General features: G+C 42.2%; 1 protein-coding gene across 3 annotated transcripts; it reads right to left on the bottom strand.

Moving 5' to 3' along the window:
* Window positions 1-375: 375 nt before the first annotated feature.
* rtn3 (reticulon 3) lies at window positions 376-18257 on the bottom strand. Of its 3 annotated transcripts, XM_058067913.2 has the most exons (9): window positions 17956-18257; window positions 15102-15149; window positions 8673-10757; window positions 6192-6399; window positions 3828-3966; window positions 3525-3594; window positions 2773-2819; window positions 2459-2517; window positions 376-2372 (listed from the first exon to the last, which is right to left on the bottom strand). In XM_058067913.2, exons 1-9 carry the CDS (start codon window positions 18044-18046, stop codon window positions 2324-2326), a joined length of 2796 nt encoding a protein of 931 aa, XP_057923896.2. In that variant the 5' UTR covers window positions 18047-18257; the 3' UTR covers window positions 376-2323. The 3 variants fall into 3 exon arrangements, with proteins under 3 accessions (XP_057923896.2, XP_057923898.1, XP_057923900.1); XM_058067915.2 differs by lacking the exon at window positions 8673-10757 and having other exon boundaries at window positions 17956-18248; XM_058067917.2 differs by lacking the exons at window positions 8673-10757; window positions 15102-15149 and having other exon boundaries at window positions 17956-18246.
* Between the last annotated feature and the right edge of the window lie 123 nt (window positions 18258-18380).

Genomic DNA, 18380 nt, shown 5'->3' with positions numbered 1-18380 from the left:
AGACAGCTGGGATAGGCTCCAGCACCCCCGCGACCCCCGTGAGGAAAAAGCGGTACAAAATGAATAAATGAATGACTGGAGGCACTGCTATCCTGAAAATGCAATCTTTGTAATGCACCATTTATGATTTATGACTTTGGTCCAATTATGTAACACCACATTGACTTCAAATGTGATATCGAGTCAGCCTGTGACCATCAACAATTAACGGATTTTGCACGCTGGTCAATTCTAAAAAGAAATCTCCACCACACCCAAACACCATTACTGCCTTTCTTCTGGATGCTTCTCTTGAATCCGCCTCGGGCAACAATGCAATATTAGGAATCTATCATGTTTTTCCCGGAGCTGCATTTAGCAAAACAGAAGAGAACAGTCCTTTAACGTGTTTTTATTAATTTCACTTTGACATCAGTACAGAGACCACATATTTTTGATTTTTTTTCTCTCTGGCAACAACTTGTCCCAAAAAAAGTCGAACCAAAGTCATAGCTAATACAAAACAGAGCTGATGTTAGAGAACATCTAGGTACAAACGGGTCAAAAGCAACAACACGGCTCAAACAGGAGACAAAAAGTAAGACAATGCTCCTGTCTCACACACACACACACACACACTCACACACTCCCTAATCCAATGAACACAGGGAATCAACATGCTTGGAGCAAACTGGTTAAGAGTCATCCATTATATAGCTTGTGTGTGCTGTTTATATTATTATTATTATTACACTCTCAAAAAAAAAAAGCTAGCCATGAATCTGCATGGTAGACATCTAATCGAGCCTTGCCAGCAAGCTTTTGAGCAACTAAAGCGTCAATAATCATGCCAATTGATACCCTAAGTTGATGACACAAACTTGAAATGCACCTCATTTCTGCATATTTTGGCTCTAGCATCCAAAAGTATGAATGAAAGACCGTGCATGGTGAGGTGGAAGGGGGGGGGAGTGGGAGTGGGAATGGGGCGACACACCAAGGATGGCATGCATGGCACGGAATGTCGGACCAGTGAAAACACTTAGCAGTAGAAGTAATAGTAGTCGGGACACATTGGACTGTATTGATTAGTACTCGTCCCGTCATTAGCCGGCTGTGGCTGCATGACTAGCTTGATGAACAGAAACAATCACGCTCCCTCCGGTATTAGCTGCAGCGCTAACACAGAACTACACAAACACCACTGAAACGATCACGAGTCATGAAAAAAAAAAAACCCACAAACTTAGAAATGGAGGTGGGGAATTTGAACCAGCATATAATGAGGGTGAGAACCTTCTTCCAAGCTTATGACCATTAGAAAACAGCCTCCATACTCAAAAAGCTACATAAACTATTCATCTAAAAAATTAGCTGTAAAGCATTTAAAAATAGTTAGACATAATTAACGTTAACAATCAAGGTCACGGCTTTCCCCAGTTTCATGAATTCACTCCTGACTCGTGTCTTAAATATGACACTCAGCTCTATTTACGCTTGTCGGTAACAGCAGTAAGTTGAATCTTTTACGTGTACTCTTATGTACGTAGTACATGCACGACCAGCGAGGTTGGTCCGCTGCAAAAAAGTTAGTGAACTAGACTAAATTATCACAGCTGGCTCGGTGTTCCAAATGCTTTTATTTCAACCTGTTCGCTGGGTTTTTCCAAAATAAAAGTTCAGTGCATTGCAGAAACTTTTAAACACACACACACACATGAAGTGCTGCCCGTGCAGCTTTTACAAGCAAACCCCCGTGACCTGCTTCTAAAAATGAGGACACTATGCAGAGCAGAGAGAGCAGGATGAGAATAGCCACAACGACACCTACAAGGTTAATATGCATATATTCTTTTTTTTCTTTCTTTCTATAAACATTGTTCCTTTTTTCCGTCTTACATGATGAGCCGAGCCTCCATGGGAAATTGGATGGTTTTTTAGTACAGACATTTGCTTTGAAGCGCCGCAAACATGCACCCTTGAAACCAGGTCATAGATTCAGTCTAGTTCACTCGACCCTCGCGCCTCCGTTTGCCCACCCTCTATCGTGGCCATGTCCACAGGGAGGAGGTGAGGGGTTTGGGGGGGTGGGGGGTGGGCGTGGTGACACGTTCCTCACTGGCATACTTCTTTTTGAATGCTTGCGAGTGAAGCTGCGCAGTAGTTTGGCATTTAATATCGAGGAGCTCAGATGTTTCTAGCGATTAACGTTCAGTGTAGACAGATGGTGATTGGTTGAAGGTGGGTGATGGGAGCGGAGGGGGGTTGGGGGGGTGGGTAGATTGAGTAGGGGAGGGGAGGGGTAGGAAGTCTATGGTGATGACTTTCTTTTAACAGGGGTCGATCATTCAGTTTTGCTGCGCTTCACGGCGCCGGGGAGTTTCTCTTGCAACCTGGGGAAAAAAAAAAAAAAAAACGTTCATGAAAAGAGCACGTCAAAGTGGTCACATGACCATACTGTTGTGGTCACGATACTTACTTGGCGATGGTGGTGTTGATCTGGGTACGCGCCAGGTCGATGTACTGATCAATTTGGGTCTGCAAGTGAGAGAACAAAACAAGGGCTCACTATTTGGCAATGGTGTTTTCATGCAATGACTTCATGTCCCCCCCAGTGGGGGCGGGGCCCACAGCGACAAGATGGATACAAGAAAGCTTTCAGTGTCTGATGCAGACTGGACTCATCCAAGTGAGCTCACCGCTGATGTCATCACACACCTGACTCAAGACTCATCTTTTTATTATTATTATTATTATTATCATCATCATCATGGCGTGAGACATAAGACTCACCTTGTTCTTCTCGTAGATGGGCGGCACAGCGAAGAGCAAGATGTCAGCTGCAGAGAGACACAAACCGAGGCCATATGATATAAACATATATATACAGTGGAAGTCAAATTTAAGTCCATGCCCCTCGGACTGCTGGACTCATGTCAACATAACGGGTCTCTAAAGGATTTGTTTAGTTATTAATGGATGTTATGGTATCATGAAAACAAGCCAAAGAGATTTGTGAGTGCGTGCAGGGCAACATACCCTCCTGTTTCGAGCAAGTGATAGAATCAATTATGCGTGCAGACAGACCACTGGTGTAAACAGTCGGTTGCCAATTTTTCAATGAAATTAAAATAACGTAGAGCTAGACCAGACTGGATTCATATAATTGGGTTAAAGATGCATTCAGTGGTAATGGCATTTGCAATTTCCATACTCCTTAGCACAGGGGTCTCAAACACGCGTGGCCCGCAGGACACTAGTTTGAGGCCCCCGCCTTGATATGAAAGTTTAATGTTAGTGCGGCCCGCGCAAGTTTGATATGGATGCTGTATGGTATCATGTACCCAGAAAAAATTATCACGTTTGATTAATGTTCATGTTAAAGGTCAGACCCTAGCTCCAGTGGCCCCTCCAGGTAAATTGAGTTTGAGACCCCTGCCTTAGCATACTAGGGCAAAACATTTAAAAGTCGGCCTTTAGATCACAAATTTAAAGCATCCAGATTGTGGTCCAAAAAACATAGAAAAGCTTGTTGTGGCTCTTACCGAGGATGAGGATGGTGATGCCGTTGAAGACGGCGCCAACGTAGGTCAGCAGCCACATAACCACAGCCAGCTGCACAAAGACGAGCAAACGGGGATATTGTGTGACTAATAATTAACTATTAGGGTTTCAATCCCGTCTCCATGTGCTTTAAAATTTTGAAAATCACATCAGTGGACAGCAAAATCAATAGTACTTCAGGAACACCATGGATGTTTGTCCTTTAATTGGAGCCATCTCTTGCTTTGCTACCATCGGTGCTCTTCCATTATGAGCAGTCTGAAGAGCCTGGAAAAGCGTTTCACCTTTAGGGAGTCCACGAGGTCCTCCACCAGGAAGAGGCGGCTCATCTGCTTCAGGGCTCGGTTGATGTAGGTCAGGCTGACGTCAACCTGCTTGCGGAAAGTCTCTGGGGGGATGCTGACATCCTTATCTATGAGCGATCTGCAGGGAGATGGACATCATGTGAGGGTTCGTTATAAAAACATTACTAACCTGCCAAATGTTAAAAAAAGGCCTCTGGGACGCATTTTGGACACCCCTGCTTTTGTTGGGGCATGTGGAGCAAACAATGGAAATTAAAGAGACAAGGGAAATGCTTTTGGAGTTGGAACTAAAAGTCAATTTTATTGCAAATGTTGATCCAAAATCATGAGGTGGTGTTCTAAGGTGTGCATATATATATATATATATATATAAGGAAATGTAAAAAAAAAAAAAAAGCAGAGCAATGAGAGCATTTACAGTCTGTAAATCGTTATTGTAGGAGGTAGGACTGAGGAACGACATCGCCAGGACCCTCAACATCAACATGACTTATTGGCTCATCATAGCGACTTAAAAAAAAAAATCATCCAAAGCGTGGAGACATTTTGAAAGGGTTAAAGATGACTAAAAAAAGTGAACAGCAACTTGTGTGCGCATCTTCTTTCAAGTGAATGATTTAAAACAGGTAATGCTGTTATGCCAACTTCCTTTTAAGTAATTAGGTTGCTAACTGAGTTTTGGCAATTAGTTGTTTTCCCCCTATTTTGTGTTGACCTTGCTTGTAATATGCCCACTTTCTGACAGAGACTGTGTGTCAGTTTTGTTTATCTTACTTTCTGTGTTGTTGTTGCACTACTACCGTGTTCATCCAAGTGTTTTAGCCTTTTGTTAATTTGTCAGGATAATAATTAGTTCTGTTCTTTAAAAAAAAAAAAAACAGCACACATAAACTTCACTATTAGTTGAGCATAGACAAAAGCTCACATATCAGATTCAACTAGGAAGACAGCCATATTTTTTAACATCTGGCCGCTGCTGGATAAATGGAGTCTGGAATGGACTGCTGGTATCCAAGTACCAATTTTGGACATTTCAGATGCAGGCCGATATAATCAGATACTTGTGTCTCCTCCCCCCAATATCATATCAGATCGGGCAATAAAGAGTTTATATATATTGCTACACGCCGCTGTTCCTGGTTTGTTGCATAAGCAACAAGGTGTGTCGTGGTTAGTAGTAGCAAAAGTTTGAACTTTGTTCCCCATTTTTACATTTTTTTTTTTTTAAAAGAAAACCAATATTTCAACTTTCCTCTTAAATAATCTTGGTAAATTTTCTTATGACTTTATTCTCATAGTATTTTGACTTTATTCCCATAGTATTCTCACTTTTCCCCATAGACTCAATGCTACTAAAAATTAGTCATTATATTATGAGCTTGTTGTTGTAAAATTTGGGGCTTTTTACCTCTTTAAAATATGATTATTTTTTTCCTAATTTCTTGTAAAAAAAAAATCCTGAATTTTCCAGTCGAAGTGGACTATTTCATAACTTGTTCTGGAACTTACTTTGCCAAAAATTACACCTTAATGTGTATTTTTGTGCTTTTTCATAATATAGCAACGTGTAAAAAAAACACTACCATGACAATTTTCCTCATAATATTGCAATGTTTTTCCTCTTTAGACTCTTTTCTTAATATTTGGAAAATAGTCTTGTAAAATTACTGTTTTAGTTTTAAGATTAGATTTTTACAATGTGCTGCTGATGCGGGCCATTAATGGTTAAATGCCTCTGCTGTAAATATCTGTTACTACATGGTTACAGCAGGAACATAATACATATAATAAAGGTTGTTGAGGTTTAACATTTTTAACATTAAAATGCTTTTTAAAAGAGGATTTTATAGTCGATTAAAAGAGGATTTTATAGTCGAAATAGGTGAATCCCATCATATGCATTGTTAGCTGCCTCCTGCTAGCAGAACACATACAAAAGGGCAAGATGTGTGTAGTTGTCCTACATAAGGGTTGTGGATGGTGCCATTTAAGTGGATTTTGTTGCTGTAGACTGTGATTTGGGTTCTGTATTACAAACGTAATAGAATCCCTGTAGACACATGAAGGGTTGCTATAAATAAAAGCCCTGGAGGTGGAGGTCATGTCACCCAGCAGGCATTGCCAGGAACAAAGTGTAATATTGAGAAACGTGATAGTCTTTGGAGCTCGCCAGTGCTGGCTTCACTGACTATGTCATCTAAACCTACACAAATTCTACGGCGACTGCTTGTTTCAATATTACACTGAAATGACTTTGGCATGAAGCCCGGCGCTATCGGCAGGCCTCTGCTTCAAAGTAGCGAATGTAAACGGACAATGGATGTTGATCATCGGGGGCCTTACTTGAAGGGGTGGCCCTCGCTGGACTTCTGCACGGCCTGGACAACAGATTTGTAGATGCGGAAGGTGATGGTGACACAGAGGAGCGCCAGGAGCAGGTAGGACACCACGCTGATGACGCTGAAGGCGGCCAGCGACAGCAGCAGCAGCATGGACAGGCCAAACACCAAGCCCGACTTCTTCGGGTCCCGCCAGTGAATCAGATCCTTGACTGTGGGGACAGGTGGAGGACAAGGTTACATGTTGTGCTCACCACACGACATCATCCACATAATCTGAATAACTAAAAATAAAAGAAGCTAACCTCCTTGACATGAACAAGCACGTTTCAATGCCAAGTGGGGGCCCAGAAACACGACCGAAAGGCACGCCGCAGTGGATGCCCCTTTCCTGTTTGTATGCATGTTCTGTGGACGATCGCGCATGCAGAAGCGATGGCCTCTATACAAGGCCGTTACGTAATGTCAGAATAGGTTGGCACTCTCCAACTGCGAGTGGTGTGCATGAGGGAAATAAAGGGCTACACGCCTCAAGGAGAGTGACAACAACACACTAAATTGAAACCTATTTCATCACAAGTAACTTGCCATCATGCTGGGCCGTGAAATTATTTCATTCTTCTTACCAATGTTTTGTCTGCTTGCTGCTATTATGAAGTCAAATTGAAAAAAGCAAATAATTCCATGTTGAAATAAATGTCCTGAAAAGGAAACATCTTAATAATTCATATCATGCCAAAGAGATTAAATGTTCAGGAGAAAAGTGGCGGCGGCAGCAGCAGCAGCACAGTCGGAAGGCCTCACAGGGGAAACAAAGAGGGCTCTATTGTTTCTCATTCAGACCACTAAGCCAACAGTGAGATTGTGTAAATAGCGCATACCACGTCGGTAAAACTTCTCCTGGTTCATTGCAGCGGCCTGCATTTAGGCATAAGCGGATTTGAAAAGAAACTAATAAAATGCAAAACAGGTCAAATTGAAAATAGCAATACCTCAAGGCTTAGAAATAGGTGGCGATTCCCATCTCAGTAACTGAAGGACTGTGTTTGTACTCCCGGCATGCTTTGCGGGGGCAGGTACCCGCAGGGAGGCATCTGTAGTCAACTCATTAGGTCTTTTTGCGACCTCCACTTTTTAGTCTGTGCTCTGGTGCAGTGGCCTGCTTTCACTGTATAGCTCTTTAAGCGGTCCATGTCACCACCAGCAATTTCAATGTATAAAAATACTCAAATTATACGCATGACAGAGACTGACAGTACACTTGGAATTGAAGGACACACACACACACACACACACACACACACACACTTAAAGATAGCGTGTTCAAACACCACAAGCATACAACTTAAGGGGACCGTTCATGATCACAAATCCAGCACAAAACCTCAAGAACGTTTAAATTAAACTATCCAGCATAGAAGGCAAAGTCCAGCAGTGTTCTCATGTAGCTGGATCAGCATATGTTGTTGGAATGACTGCCTGCATACCAGCACCTTTGCAGTCACTGTGGCGTGGGATCATGTTTGCACACAGAAGAGAGTGTACCTTCCACTAGTACTTTGTTCTTGTTAAAATTTGACTAGAACGGGGGGGCGAAGTATCAACAGTGATTGGGAACGTCAGCTGTAAGGCATACAAACAGCTGTGGCCATATTAGACTGTTGATTTAGTTGATCAAGATAAAGTAAAAAAACCGTGGAATTGAGCATGTAGAATGTATTTGGCCAGCAATCGGCACTTTGTTTTTGATTCAAACTAAATTTCAAGACTGGACAGACGAAAAACTGGCAATACGGAGTTATTCCAACAAGTGAAAGAAAAACTTGATGTTGATGTTTACGTTTTACTGCGCATGCCCTATTGACTATTCTGTTTGATATTCATGGCGCATGTAGACAAGAGATTGGAATATTCCTTTCCATGGATACCATTGTTTTCCCGAAAGGTCATTCGGAAAGAGAAAAACTCGTCATGTAAACCTGGCTACTGTTGAGTGTCTGTGGTGCAAAGACTGGCAGAGCAATGTAATATCGATCCGTGTGGCAACACCTACCTTGTTCCTCCGATAGACTTATTGATGCATGTGTGATGTCATGGTGACATTTTGTAACATTTTTGGTTAGTGGTGTGCCACAAGATTTTTCCAATGTAAAAAACGTGCCGTGGCTCAAAAAAAGGTTGAAAAACACTGATGTAGACTGTATTTTATGTAAGTATTATGTTGATAGTTGAATCAGAAATATGACAATAGGATTGATTGTTCTCTACAAGCACGCCATATATAAACCCTTGTACAAATATCTGTCAAAGGACACTACTGATTTGTTTTTTGTGTATTGAGTCTAAAGTACATCAGGTATTCGGACTGAACATCACCTTAACTTAAAAGATATCTCTCTATGATACATATGTTTCCACCAGACACTTATGTAAGAGACCGCCAGCGAAAATTGCTCTGGGAACTAGCCAAGAGAATTAGTATTACCTGATACGTGGGTTAGTATTGCTGTCAAGACATGCTCTGCAAGATGATAGGCTTCTGCAACCCATATGTCGATGGCTTCAACCTCCTCAGAGTACGAGCCGTCAAAGCCGAGTGTGTTGCTTTGGGTATGTGGAGCATTAGCGACTGGGGTAACGCAAGATTGTTGGGTGAGTGCAGCGTGGTCATCTTCCTCTTGACTGCAGCCCAACTGTTTGAGAGCACTGATGGTGAGTTGTTCCTGTTCAAAATCCATCACCATTGTGGGAGGGGATCGCGGACCATAGTCTTCCTCAGAAGGAACACCTCGATTGTCGGCTGGTTCTTCACCCTCCTTTGATTTGAGGCATTCTCGCATGAACTCCACAAAGCTATCCACGGGCTCGGAAAGCGATCGGTCGGTTACTTTCGAATGCGGCTGCACTTCAGTGGGCCTTTCACAGTTGTCTGTGACACGTGCGGTATTATTCGAAAAGCGATGGCTGGTTGACTTGTTTGTCTCATCATCGTGATGTGATGCATCCTGGGGTTCAGAATCAACTTCAGAAGAGTCAGCCAGAAAGCGATCTTTTGCACCTTTTGGCGTTATCTCGAGCTCACAGAAGGGAGACAACGGGTCATAGTCAAAGGATTGGCCGTCGTACGTATCATCTCGCATGAAGCTTTTGGAGAAGCTAGCCAATGTCTTGTTGTTGAGGTTTTCCTGGCCAGTAAAATCAGTTCGGTCTTCTTCAGCCAAGCTTTGTTTTGCTTCATTTGACCACTCGGGTAAATCAGGTAAATCCACAACTTTGTGTACATCTGAAGAAGATGTGGAAATAGTCTTTGATGTTTCAGGATTTGGTTCCTCATGGATATCAGGAGGAGATTTGACTACGTTTTGTTTGGGAGAATATTCATCTTCTGAGTCTACAGGTGAGGAAGGAGGAGAATAGCCTTCCATGAATTCTGTTTCAAGGGGCCTTCTGGTAGGTACTTCATTGTGGTCCTCTTGAATTGGTTCTGCAGTTTTTGGACCCTCATTGACAACCTCGTAGTCTTCTTCCTCTGCCTCAAATTCCATCTCATCATCGCTGCAGTTTGGCTCCTCTGTTTCAATCACATTGATTGTGGGAACCTGCATTAGTTTTCTCTCTGATCTCGCAGGGGGCATGACCATTTCCTCGGTAGGGGGTGAGGTTTCAGGACAGGTGGTGTCATTGGATTGAAAATCAGATTTTGGAGGTGGAGTAACAGAGTTGAAGCCATCTTCAATAACAGTTTCATCAGACTCTCCTGAGCTGTCCACTTCCCTGGCCTCTGCTGGCTCCAGATCTTCATCCCAAGTGGACCTCTTGTCAATCACAGCATCTGGATTGGCTTCGGGGCCATCTGGACGCATTGACTCCTGCCTTGATGGCTCTTGGACCTCTGCCTGGTCCTGTTGAACCCACATGTAAGCGGTTGGTAGAAAGTTAAGGTCAAAGTCTGGCTCGTCAACACTTGTCTGTTTCGGTGGATCACCTGTGAAATCTTCCTTCTGTTGTTGACCACTTGGAGAGTCCATGAAAGGATCAGGGACACAAGCAAAAGGAGGAAGGCAATCAGGACTTGACTTGTCACTTGACTTCAAATCTGAAGAGATGGTGCCTTTAACCAATCCTACAACATCCAAGTCTGGCACTGGCGGAAGATGAGCCTTCATCCATACTTCTGTTTCTTCAAATTCATTCACTCGTCTTAAATCTCCAAGAACCTCAAAGGGGGATTCTGGTGAATCCTGATCAGTAGAGCCTCTTTTCGCTTGGACAACTGGTACATTTCTCTCTGTGCAGAACTTCTGAAACCCAGCAGTGTCAGAGGGAGATTTGTCATGGTGCCGATCTTTAAAGTGCGAGGAACCATTGCTTCGAAAATCAGTCTCCTTTTTGGCCGCAAGAGCTTCCAGAGCTTTGATGCGTTCCGAAACAGGGGACATCTTTATTGGAGACTCTGGCTGTGCGTCACTTCCGTGATTATCGGGGGAAAAAGAAGTAGGTTGGGAAGAAAAGCGTAGGGATGTCGCTACCCCTTGACAGGGCTTGTTGGAACCCAGCGCCAGCTTTTTGTCTGCATAGACACGCATGGAGAACGACAGCAAAGAAGAACAACAAGTAGGGGAGGTCACACGTATCACCTAAACGCCCATGCAATATTGATATCATTGAGGCCTTACTGGTACTGCAGCCCAAGCGTTCATGCATTGCATCATTGGAATGTGAGCTACATGACCACACTGGACTGACCATCTACCTTTTTTTTGCTCTTGATGGAGCAAATGCTGCAGTGAACATAATGATGGCATGAAGCAGCAGACACCAAATCACCTACGTTTATTAAGCGCTTATCCAATTACTTTTGAGGTACAGCAAAGGCACTGGATCATTTTTAAATAAATAGTGGATGCTTCAAAATGGACAGTCCAACATTTTGGGATGAATGATAACCATTTTTAAATATGTTTGTTGAGTTGACAGAAATTACTTCATGATGGGCATTTCACAAATTTACTTGAACATGCAAAATTAATTTTTATATTTGGGATGGGAGAATATGTCCTTAAATGTTTTTAATTACTGTTTCATTGCTGGCATTACCGAGGAGAATATTGTTGACTATAGTATGGATGCATCTTAACAGCACCTCTGCTGCACTCCATTTTGCCTCAGTTGCTTTAAAAAAGGATAGCTTGGATTTTGGTCTTTTCCTCCACTTCGTCCCATGAGCAGAGTTCTGGTTGTTTTTTAGTGTCTAAGAAAGTAGTTCCAGCGAGTTTGTGGGGTCACTTAACTAAAGTGCTTAGCTTCATAAAACAATATGAGTTCAAAAGTGCAAGACATTTTGCACAAAACAAAACCTCACAATTGCTCAGTGCTAGTTTCTCTCCATTTGTATTACTGCATGCTGCCGACAACTGTCAACTGTTGCGCACCTTTCCATCACATGCTATAAAGGTAAAAATTAATGTCTATGCAACACGTTATTTTGACTGATTTGCAAACAATGGTAAACATCTCTGTCTAGTTTTTTTTAATAGAAACATACAGCTAACAATACAGACCAGAAGCATACTAAGAAATGTAGAGGCAATGTCACTTCCACATATCACATAATAACAGGCATCTCGTTAGCTAGTATAGCTAGTTCTTACCTGGGGTGCTAGAGGAGTAGAACTCTTCCAAACATGTTTCTTCCTCTGTGTTGGCTGTGTAGAAGATAATGCTCCCCTCCACTTCACACAAAGCCGTTTCATCCTGGCAACTTTGGCTCCCACATATGGCAAGAAACCAAAGTTTTCTGATAGTAATGTCCGTGACAGAAAATCAAATCAGACACATTCTTGGGCTGTTACAGCCCAGAAAATTATAAGTCTGCAACATTTTTTTTAATTAGGTATTTTCTTTTTTGACAATACAACTCTAGCCTAGTTCGCACCTTAACTCTCTTGTGTCACAGCGGTCTTCATCCGCACTGCGGAACACATACACCACAAGCGGCAGCGTGCAGTATTAAAAAGGGAGCGAAAAATAACTACAGTGAAGAAAATAAGTATTTGAACACCCTGCTATTTTGCTATTTCTCCCACTTAGAAATCATGGAGGGGTCTGAAATTTTCATCGTAGGTGCATGTCCACTGTGAGAGAAATAAACTAAAAAGAAAAATCCAGAAATCACAATGCATGATTTTTTAACAATTTATTTGTGTGATACAGCTGCAAATAAGTATTTGAACACCTGAGAAAATGAATGTTAATATTTGGTACAGTAGCCTTTGTTTGCTATTACAGAGGTCAAACGTTTCCTGTAGTTTTTCACCAGGTTTGCACACACTGCAGGAGGGATCTTGGCCCACTCCTCCACACAGATCTTCTCTAGATCAGTCAGGTTTCTGGGCTGTCGCTGAGAAACACGGAGTTTGAGCTCCCTCCAAAGATTTTCGATTGGGTTCAGGTCTGGAGACTGGCTGGGCCATGCTAGAACCTTGATATGCTTCTTACGGAGCCACTCCTTGGTTTTCCTGGCTGTGTGCTTCGGGTCGTTGTCGTGTTGGAAGACCCAGCCACGACCCATCTTCAATGCTCTGACAGAGGGAAGGAGGTTGTTCCCCAAAATCTCACAATACACGGCCCCAGTCATCCTCTCTTTAATGCAGTGCACTCGTCCTGTCCCATGTGCAGAAAAACACCCCCAAAGCATGATGCTACCACCCCCATGCTTCACAGTAGGGATGGTGTTCTTCGGATTGTACTCTTCATTCTTCTTCCTCCAAACACGCTTATTGGAATTATGACCAAAAAGTTCTATTTTGGTCTCATCTGACCATAAAACTTTCTCCCATGACTCCTCTGTATCATCCAAATGGTCATATGCAAACTTAAGACGGGCCTTGACATGTGCTGGTTTAAGCAGGGGAACCTTTCGTGCCATGCATGATTTCACATCATGACGTCTTAGTGTATTACCTACAGTAACCTTGGAAACGGTGGTCCCAGCTCTTTTCAGGTCATTGACCAAGTCCTGTCGTGTAGTTCTGGGCTGATTCCTCACCTTTCTTAGAATCATTGAGACCCCACGAGGTGATATCTTGCATGGGGCTCCACTCCGATTGAGATTGACCGTCATGTTTAGCTTCTTCCATTTTCTAATGATAGCTCCAACAGTGGACCTTTTTTCACCAAGCTGCTTGGTAATTGCTCCGTAGCCCTTTCCAGCCTTGTGGAGGTGTACAATTTTGTCTCTGGTGTCTTTGGACAGCTCTTTGGTCTTCGCCATGTTACAAGTTAAAGTCTTACTGATTGTATGGGGTGGACAGGTGTCTTTATGCCGCTAACGACCTCAAACAGGTGCATCTGATTCAGGATGATACATGGAGTGCAGGTGGACTTCTAATGGGCAGACTAACAGGTCTTTCAGGGTCAGAATTCTAGATGATACACAGGTGTTCAAATACTTATTTGCAGCTGTATCACACAAATAAATTGTTAAAAAATCATGCATTGTGATTTCTGGATTTTTCTTTTTAGTTTATCTCTCTCACAGTGGACATGCACCTACGATGAAAATTTCAGACCCCTCCATGATTTCTAAGTGGGAGAAATAGCAAAATAGCAGGGTGTTCAAATACTTATTTTCTTCACTGTACAAGTGATTGTTAGGAAAATGTTTTTTTTAATGCAAATGTATACCTCTGGAAGGTACAGTATATTGTGTTGAGAAACAAAACGCTTTAAGTGACCCCACCAACAAGCCGGAACTACTTTCTTAAATGCCAAAAACCCGACCAGAACTCAGCCCACAGGGCAAAGTGACGGAAATGTCACCTTTGGTGCATCACACTGCTGGTGGAGATGTCATACAACTTCATGTCAACAAATCCAAACTATCCCTTTGAGACATCAAATCAATCTATCCACCAATTCCACATAATCTAACAAATTCTTGACAAACAACTAACTGAACTGATATTGTGGCATTATTTAGATAAAATATTATATTATCAGTTGCTTTGATGGTCTCTGCTGAAGCCTTCTTATTCAAGTTAACACAAACCTGCTTTACCATGAAGTGAAACCTTGGTGTGCTTGTGTTACAGGAATTATATAATCTATTTTAGCATAACTAACCACAGCACTAATCTATGAATAGAAGCAAAAGAAAAATGGGAAAAAAACTTAATTCCATCTTAATGACAGAAGCAAAGATGTATAACATGCACCAAGTCACAAGCAGCTAACCAGTGGTCAGCCATTGGACAGTGGCTGATAGCTCCAGTGACGCTCTTCTTCCCCTTGGGCGCCTTTGCTGCTGGGTCTGATGATGGGGGGGTTTAGATACTGGGTCACGAGGAAGGTGGGACCAATCAAGTTCCCCACAGGACACCAACTTGATCCATTTTTAGGTTCCTACCACTGCTCATAGAACGTGAACTTCTCTTGCTTTCTTAAAATAAGGTGGCAATCTTGGGATTATCTCAAACCTGCAGTCGGTGCGGCTGACCTCAATAATGCTCACTCGCAGGCGATAAAGACTGAAACAGATCAGACTACCAGCAGCTGCAGAGGCCCACACGTCTGTCTTTGGTATTAAAGACAAGGTTCCAATTCATGTGATCATATGTTGGTGCGAGGAAAAATTGGACCGAATTTGCGTGTCACATGGTTGGTTGTCTTTTCATAACGGGCTCAAACTTGTGACTGTGGCAAGAATTTCATGATGAGGTTCTTGGGAAGAGGCCCGGGACATAATAGCTGAGCTGAACGGACATAATACGTAGTTCTACTGGACTTTGAGGAAAAAGAGATGTCCACCAGGAAAAAGGTATGGAGAGGAGCAGTAGAGCAAAGCGAGCCGATGAGAGAAGAGAAAAAGAAGAATGAAAGCAGGCAAGCAACATTAAGAGGAGCAAACACTTGCCTTGTGAAGACTGAATGAGAGATACGGGCGAAGAGGAAAGAAAGGAATCTGGAAAAAAATAAAAAATAAAAACAACAGAGGACAGAAGAAAAATGAACCCCTGTTCACTGTACTGTATGACAAGGCATTCAAATTAATGACTTACATCAACTTACTTATTGGACTTTATATGCTACACAAAGCTATCATTGCTTACATGCTTACATTTACCATGCACATTCCGCCATCAGAAAAATAGACAATTTACAACACTATTGTCTTTATTCTGTGTTGAGATGCAATGCATGACACAGCAATATTACGTAAACTACCTTTCCTGTGCTGCAGCTTAGATAACTTTAAACATCTAGTCTACAATAAAATAAAGACTATGCAGATCTCTGCAAATTAAAAATGTTATTATTTTATTATATTTCTAAAGAATGCTAAATATCTGAAGACAAATGGAAAAAAGCAAAGCTAAATCTGACTGGATGCTCAAGGATGCTTGTATGTTGCAAGGGGACGGGTGGGGTGGGGGGTGTTTTCTTTTGGTTTTCTACTCAGGATTTTGTGCCGAGTCAGGTTGCCCGTTCTATAAGCGTAAGGAATTCAAGGAGTCGTGTGTGTGTGCGTGTGTGCATGTGTGTCACATTGACTCAAGGGTGTGTGGCATGTAGGTGTAGTACAGGATTTGCAGGTTGGGGTTGGGTCACCCTGGTGGAGCAGCATTCCTTGTCTTGACTTCACGAAGCAGTTTACACGCTTTCAGACACCACACCTTCACTCTCACTATTCACTGCGACGTGAAGTGTAAAAATGGAACAGCAGCTAAATAAAGTCTACTTCAATAGCGATTGGTGCTCCTGCTATGGACTTGTTAGCATCTCCTCCTGTGGGCTCTTTGACTGCTTCCATGACCTCAGTTAAGTGATCCAAGCAGGTCGGAGAAGTATTACATGCCAAGTATGAACAGCATGAGGCTGAAGGAACTCCATGTTCTAGAACTCTGTCTATATTGATCAGCGCAAAAAGCATAATTTGATTAAAACTCACATGAGATCAACAGTTGTGGTGTTACATGGCAAAGCTCAGACCCTACTCCCAGTCAAACACCGTGGGCCGTGTTTCTTTCCATTTTGACAATACAGCGATAAATAAGAGCTGTGATATGGCCTACTGAGCCAGATTTTGGACAACTCTGTGCAAACCATATAAAAGCTTTCACATTTTTCAAAAAGAAAACAGTGTGTGTGAGCAGTTTTCTCCTGAGATTGCGCAGAGTCTGATAAAACATGCAATTTGTGTCAAACTTCCTCTGATGATGCAAAGCAGTTGGATAATTGAGGTCCTCATTTTTAAAGTGTGCCACTTCCTCTGTGACTGGCGTCGTTCATCAGTGGCCACTTCCAGTCAAATTAACTTGTTCGTGTTCACAAAACTACTGATGTATCATATTAAAGAAATGAAATAAGTATGCAAAAAAGCAGTCTTGAAGTGTTGGAATGGGGATCGTTTCTTAGTACTCTATTATTAAATATGGTCTAAATGACATGAAAGGCTGTACTGTACACATTAGGGAATAATCCCCCATGAGAATGTGAGGGAGGGTCTTAAAAAGCTGTGTTTTGAGGTGACTCATTCATCCGTGTTCCAACAGCATTGCTTTGTTCGGTCAGCTGTCCTTAATTTAAAGCCGTCACTCAGAAGCATTTAAGAACAAACAAAATGGTACAGCAGTTAACAAATAGACACTTTGCTACTAATATGAAAATAATAGATTGTGATAGCATGGTTACCCCCCCCCTTGCCCCATCATGGAACAGCTGAGTCGTGAAGGATGGCAGCTGCTTGTAAGGGAGGATCATATTACAAGTAAGGGAATACTGTACCTGATACTTGGCCATCAAGGTGAGGGAATAATAGACATTAATTCACCTTAAATTTTCACATAACTAAACAAAATTAGACAAACTTAAATGAACATGGTGCATTTTGTTTTTGTCATCCCAAGTTGTAGTAAATGCCCTAAAGATGGACCCATTCCTAAATTCTCACCAAAAAGACCAATTTGAGCTATAATAAAGGCATGACATGCCACACCCGCGCTAGTGTAACAGAAATCCATAACCACATTTTGAATTGGTTATTTAGGGTTTCAAAAAAACAACCACCATAGATTGGAATCTGCCACTCCCTAAAAAATATTAGGCCGCTAATCAAGAACAGTCATATTTTCTTATAATTAATCTTTGTGAAATTATGTAACCTGAAAACGAGATGAAAGATAAATGACATTCCTCTAAGTGACAGGTCTTGCTGTGGGGTTGTCATCACTCATGACAAAATACAGAGCTGTGCCTTTAAGAGATGCTGCCTTTATTGGCACTTGCCCTGTAATTCATCTGCAGTGCAGATCATCCTACACTAAAAGCAGCCACAAAACATTAACATTCCTACAGGTACTCTTACACACTGTTCAATTAGGCCCACGCCCAAAATAAACATGTCATAAAAATGTGAATATTGATTGGACGGACGATATTATATTTCTGAGTCGCTGCTATTATGAGCATTACGGTTGGGCTAATTAAGTGAACTGCGTGCAAGCTGCTGGCCTACATTGTTGCAAATATTAACATTCATTGACAACATTCAAACATAATTCGAGTGAATAATGACACCTTCTTATAGTATTTTGTCAAATATGTCACAGAATGAAAGCTATACAATGACCACGCACTGCTCAACAATGGACAAAAATAAAGGCGCAATGGCTCGACGATAACAACACATTCATAAGTCAAACAATATAGACTGATTAACAAGACAAAAATTATTGGGTACCTAAATACAACATCGGATGTTTCCTTACCGGTTGGCTTTGATTCTTTCGAAGCAGAATTTTGTCCATCTGCGAAGCCTTGTGACGATGATATCTGGGCGGACTGAGTCATTGGATCCATACTGAGCTTGTATAGCGACGACGACGACGACGTAAGGCCGATGAAATGTCTCGGTTCTCAGTCAAAGTGTTCTCTGAACGCACGCTCCTTGGGTGGCTAGAATGACGTCTGCCTTTCCCCCCCCACAGAAAAGCAAATTCTGGGTCTGCACTTCACCGCCGCGTCGGACAAGTGAGGTAAAAAGACTGAGAGGAGGGAGGGGACAAGGCGGTCGATAGAGGAGGGGACAACATGGCGGCGGAGAGACGTTCACGGAAGTATTTGAAAGTCGTAAATTCCAGCACCAACCTTCCCCGCCCCAATATGTTTCAGACAATGCCATTAATTACTATTT

This window comes from Doryrhamphus excisus, linkage group LG2, assembly GCF_037039965.1.
Source record: "Doryrhamphus excisus strain RoL-2023G ecotype Guam linkage group LG2, RoL_Dexc_Guam_v1.1, whole genome shotgun sequence".
NCBI classification, from domain to species: Eukaryota; Metazoa; Chordata; class Actinopteri; order Syngnathiformes; family Syngnathidae; genus Doryrhamphus; species Doryrhamphus excisus.
Note: the sequence above shows the minus strand (reverse complement) of the source record. Positions and strands in the feature narration are given on the sequence as shown.